General features: G+C 45.7%; 1 protein-coding gene across 1 annotated transcript in view; it reads left to right on the top strand.

The window, feature by feature from the left end:
• Positions 1-2,341: 2,341 nt before the first annotated feature.
• The window catches only part of MFSD2B (MFSD2 lysolipid transporter B, sphingolipid), a 38,707-nt gene continuing 35,048 nt past the window's right edge, over positions 2,342-6,000 (top strand). The window contains exon 1 of the mRNA XM_056856890.1: positions 2,342-2,410. Coding sequence (XP_056712868.1) covers positions 2,342-2,410 — 69 coding nt within the window. The remainder of the gene's footprint in view (positions 2,411-6,000) is intronic.

The following is a 6,000-nucleotide window of genomic DNA, read 5'->3' as shown; positions in this document are numbered from 1 at the left end:
CTGTCTTTTCCAGTAGTAGAAAAGAGCAAGAGTCCAGTAGCACCTTAAAGACTAACAAAAATATTTTCTGGCAGGGTATGAGCTTTTGTGAGCCACAGCTCACTTCTTCAGATACCCACTTGACGGCTACCCACTGTGAATTGTCTTTTCCAGTGACAGTATAAAATACTAACAATAAAATTCTAATGGTAAAATCCAGTTGGTGCCTATTATTCGGCCCACAGGTCCACGGTGAGCCCAGGGAGAAGCAATGGGGTCCCCAATTAAAACTCAGTGCGATGGAAGCAGAAAGAATGGAAAGGGAGGCCAACTATATTATACACCATTGCTGCCCTCAACTGTGGGCCTTCCACTTTCTGCTATACAGAATGAAAGATGCATAGTATTGGGAGTGGGCGTACCTCAGTGGCTCATGGCAGACGAGATTGGGAGCACACAGGTGCAGGAGGGTGGGGAAAACTCCAAGCTCCGCATGAGGCTCGCTTTCCAACTGCATACATTACATATACCATGCTGAGGTCCCGCCCCAGACCCCCCATCTCCACAGGTTCCACCCCCAAAGCTCCAGGAATTTCCCAACCTGGAGTTCGCAGCCCTACTTGAGTGGAAGCCAGTGTGTTACGGCGCCCGTTGACGTGTTCTCAGGATTCCAAAAGTGCCCCCTTGTTAAAGGCTGGGAACTCCTTTATTAGGCACCATCTATCATTTCCCCCCTCATTCTGCAGCTGGTAACAGGACCCCAAAGATAGCGGCATCCCCCCCTCTCTCTAGCTGTTACCGCACTTGCATTCCCAGTGATGTATTAAGAGTTTGGAAACGTTATAAAAAATACTGTTCGCACTTTCTATGTATTCCCACTGATGTATTAAGAGTTTGGAAACGTTATAAAAAATACTGTTCGCACTTTGTTTGGCCCCTTTAGCTGTGAAGACGTCTTCCAACCATTTATAAGCCGTGGTATCCAAAAACCCTTTTACAGCGATGCTTTTTTACAACGTTTTCAAACTCGTAATACATCGCTGGGAATACAAAGTGCGGTAACCCCTCTAACAGCGGCTGGAGAAAGACGAATGAAGCCCGCAGCCCGCCCTGTCGCTCCGATCCCATTCTCAGCCCCTGCCCCGTAGGAGAATCGTCTGCTCTAACCTGTCCTGGAAATACTGCAAACGCGAAGGACGTTTCCAAGCAGCCTCCGTTGGGACCCTGGATCGGGGGCCGTTTATGCACGGGAGGTTTTGCCTTGGATTTGCCGCTCTTTAGATGCACTTTTTCCCCATCTGAATCCTCAAAACTTAAAAATAAGATGGGGGAAATGTACATCTGGAAAGTGGCAACCCCAAGGCAAAACCTCCCATGCAGAAATGGTTTTGGAGGCCGTTTCTGTGCGCGGGTTTAACGCTCAGACTGCTCCCCCCCTTCCCCTCCCCACCCCAAACGTGCATGGCAAAAACTCGCAGCGGTTTTAAGCGCGATTGTTGGGAACTGCAATAAACAGAAATGGTTCAGTATAGACAGGCAATGTATAAATAGGCTACCGGCTCGCTTGGAAGACGTGGGGAGAGCATTTGGGCTGCTGCTGCTGTTTCTCAGCCTCCTTAGGAAAGGCTCTCTGGCCATTTATGCATGGGAGGTTTCGCCTTGGGTTTGCCCCTCTCTGGATGCACCTTTCCCCCATCTGAATCCTCAAAACTCTTCACGGGGTCTTATTTTTGGCCATTTGTGCATGGGAGGTTTCGCCTTGGGTTTGCCCCTCCCTGGACGCACCTTTCCCCCCATCTGAATCCTCAAAACTTCCCGGGGGCTTCTTTAGGGCACTGTCGCCCGTCCCAAACAGTGGCCTTTCAATCCCCTTCCAGCGCCCCTTCACGACCGTTTGCAATTGGGCTTTACCGGTTTCCCCAGTAAAGGTCACCTTCAAAGCGGATTGGAAGTGCCTCCTTGGGGCCGGGTGAAGCGTGGAGGATGCGAATGGGGGAAACGCGCACCTGGGCAACAGCAAAGGCAAGGCAGAACCTCCCAGGAGTAAAAGTCTGAGATCCGCTTGACGCCTCGTGCTTTGCGCTGCGGGAGGGTAAGAAACGCACTGGAGGAGGCAGGATTTGAACTTCCCGAACGATGCCGTGAAGTTTCTGAGCTGCTGTTTTTTTTGGGGGGGGGGTTGGGGGGGTACCAGCGGGAGCTGGCTGCGTTAGCCCCGCCCCGCACCCCCGCACCCCCGCACCCCCGCACCCAATGCAGGGACAGCAGCTGCTGCTGCTGCTGCTAGATGACTTGTCGGTCCCGCCCAAGATCTGGCAAAGCCCGGGGATGAATTGCTGGACGGGCAGCTGTGGCTTCGGAGATGGTCGGCGCTGCAGGAGCGGGGGACGCTCGCCTGCCCGAGGAGATCGCGGCGGGGTCAGCGGGAGGGGTGAGTCCTGCTGCAAAACCGAAGCGGGGTCTTGTGCCAAGGTTTTAGGGCAGCGTCAACTTTCGAGGGCTTGAGGCCGCTTCTTCAAGCTGCAATGCAGTGACTCCTTTAAAAAAAAAAAAAAACTTAAATAATTTTTTATTAATTTTTATAACATAAAACAAAACCAACAAATAAAATAATAATAATAATATAAAGTAAATTAATTTTTTAAAAAAGTAAATACAAAAGAGTATCTATATATACTTATTAATACATTCACGGTTACAAATTTATAACGTTCAAAAAGACACCCCTTCGACCCTCCACCCACCTTAAAAAAGTGACCCATCACCCGGCTTCGGAAGAAGGGTCTAAACAGTTTTAAAGATATCTATTAACAATAAAATATAAAAGTATTAAAACGAGTTTCTATAACTCACTAATTAAAGTAGTAAAGTCCATTTTTGCCGGTTTATCCCAATATGTGACGGCCTTTGCCCAAGTTTTTTTAAATTCTTCCATATCTTTTCCATGTAGGAATTCCGTTAATTTAGCCATCCTCATATACATCCATAATTTCTCTCTCCAGTCACAAATTGAAGGTTTATTCACTTGCTTCCAAAGCAGTGACTCCTCACTAGGCCGATATGTTGCATGTAAGAAGTATTTTTAAAGAAAACAACACAGCAAGGGTCAAGGGGCCATCAAATGCGGGAAGCACTGGAATAATGTAATAGTCTTACATTGAACTCTAATTTGTTTTAAACTACCAAGATCATTCACTAGTTTTGCTGAACACCTGTGATGGGTGGGGAGTTAAAGGTTTTGTAAAAATAGTATAAAGACGAGAATCCTAAATCCCGGTTCAGTTTGGGGTGGGGTAGTGTAAACTTCGCAGAAATCCCAATTCAGCCATTGGAGTCTCCCTTTGCAGTCTGACTTTTTTATACCTCTGAAACCCCATCCGCACCTTAACCTTTCTCTCCCTTAGTGTGAAACTCAAGATCATGACCTCTTACTTGGAATTAATCCAAAATAAATGTCTTCCACACATTATGTGCTCAGAATAGCTAGCCACCCTGTCAAGCACATAAAAAGTGTGCTGCAAGAGTGGGAGAGTGCTTTCTTCGCTTGGGAGTGATAATAAAGTGGTAAACAGCCTGTGCCCTGACATGGATGGCCCATGCTAGCATGATCTCACCAGATAACTGGGCTGACTCTGGTTGGATTGGAGACCACCAAGGAGGACCTGGGTTCCAGTGCAGAGGACAGGTAATGGCAAACCATCTGTAATCGTCCCTTGCCTTTAAAACCCTACGGGTTCGCCATTAGCCGGCTGCAACCAGTCAGTCTGTGTTAAGCATTGGGTTCAAGATCATTTGGGAAATGAAACAAAAATGAACATTTCCCACTATAAACAGGAGTCTTGTGGAACCTTGATGTCTAATAACATTTTATTCCAGTATAAGCTTTTGTGGACTAGACGCCACAGCTTCCGTTTCATCTGAAGAGGTGGACTCTAAGCTGTGGAAGGTTATACTGGAACAACAATATTTTTCACTTTCAAGAAGCCGCAAGACTCCTATATATTTTTACAGGAACAGACAGACATGGCTGCCCCTCTGGAAATATTTCCCTCCATTGTGGTCCACTGTGGGTTTTTAAGGTGCGGTCAGTACTAAAAGGTAATAAATTTGTGCCAGGTAATAAATTTGTGGCAGTAAATTACATCTACTACATCTTAGGTAACCTGTGCAAATAGTGCTGCTCACACGGAGGTTTTGCTCCAGTTTGGTATCCAATTGGGAGTTAGGGGAGGTTAAAGCAAATTTCTGTAGCTAGAGTGGTGGTGGAGGAAAGTACCATTGCAGCCGACTTATGGCGACACCTTGGGATTTTCAAGGCAAGAGACTTACAGAGGTGGTTTGTCATTGTCTGCCTCTGCGTAGCGACCCTGGTATTCCTCAGTGGTCTCCCATTTAAGTACTAACCAGGGCCAAACCTGCTTAGCTTCCAAGATCTGGTAAGATCAGACTAGCTATCTAGGTCAGGTAGCTAGAGTACTACAATTTTATAACACTATAGTGATGTACGGCCACAATTTACTAGTTCCAGCTTTCATAAGCCTTTCAGTCTTTATGTGGTGGTGGAAAGTGCCATGAAGTCACAGCTGATTTATGGCAACCCTGTAGGATTTTCAAGGCAAGAGACGTTCAGAGGTGGTTTGCCATCGCCTGCCTCTGTGTGGGCTGAGAGAGTTCTGAGAGAACTGTGACTGGCCCAAGGTTACCTGGCAGGCTTCATGTGGAGGAGTGGGGAATCAAACCTGGTTCTCCAGATTAGAGTCCGCCACTCTTAACCACTACACCATGCTGGGTCTTCCCTTTATAGCCACAGCAAAAGGGTTAGAGGTTTACGTTTTAAAGAAGAAAGGCCTGAAAAAGCCTTCCAATGCCATGGTGAGGGACAAATGTCAGCTGAAGTAGGAAAGTGTGCACAAGTATCCTCACAATGTGTATCTGGTTAGAAGAAGAAGAGTTGGTTTTTATACCCCACTTTTCTCTACTGAAAGGAGTCTCAAAGCGGCTTACAATCACCCCCCCCACACACACACATCAGGCACCTTGTGAGGTAGGTGGGGCTGAGAGAGTTCGGAGAGAACTGTGACTGACCCAAGGTCACCCTGCAGGCTTAATGTGGAGGAGTGGGGAAACCAACCCGGTTCACCAGATTAGAGTCCACCACTCTTAACCACTGTACCACGCTGACTTTCCAAGAAGTAAGCCATTTTGTGTATTAAATACTCGTGTGAAGAAAAGCGGAGTTTGAAGGGGATGCCCAAAGCTACATTGATTTCAGTGAGCAGATGCAGAACAACCTGAAGGAGCTTAAACGTGAAAAGGTCAGGAATGCAGCAGCGGTTTAATACTTACTCATTGGGCTGTTTTCAGAGGTTTTGTCAGAAAACGACAGTTCTTATTTGCTTGTTAAAACTGAGAAGGGGGGGAGAAGATATTTGAAATTAAATTTTAAAATCCAAAATTTCTTTCTCTAGGGACGCAAGTCTGTTTTGCAAGCTGGAAAGGTTTTCTTGAGGCAGATACCAAAAGGAAATTTTTACGTCTTGTTGGGTCGTCATTGTCTCCGTGATAAGCTCAGCAGCCGGGAATTTAATCTCGAGAGCCCCACGTTCTGTAGTTCCTTCCCAATCTCCTCAAACTGCTGCCAGTGTGATCCTGGTCCTTGCTGATAAAGACCATGCTTAACTAGCAACTAAAAACATTAATTTCTGTAGCTGAAAATATAACATTTTACATTTGTTCCAAGAATGCTTTTCTTTTTTCTAGAATTAATAATAAAATTTATTACAGCATTTAAGAAAGGAACAATACAATCCAAACATCAAGCAAAACAGATAGTATAAAACACATAAAACATATAATATTCCTGAACAAACAATCGCTTTATGAACCACCGCTTTTCTTATTGCCTGGAACCTTGTAACCTTTATTGGCATATTCTTATTAATGCCATTAATAATTATTATTAATAATGCTGTTCTGTTTTATAAACTGAAAAGTGTGTGTCAGGATGGACAAGAAAGCTGC

This window comes from Euleptes europaea, chromosome 10 (assembly GCF_029931775.1).
Source record: "Euleptes europaea isolate rEulEur1 chromosome 10, rEulEur1.hap1, whole genome shotgun sequence".
NCBI lineage: Eukaryota > Metazoa > Chordata > Lepidosauria > Squamata > Sphaerodactylidae > Euleptes > Euleptes europaea.
The sequence above is the reverse complement of the archived record's forward strand: the minus strand, read 5'-3'. Positions and strand labels throughout refer to the sequence as shown.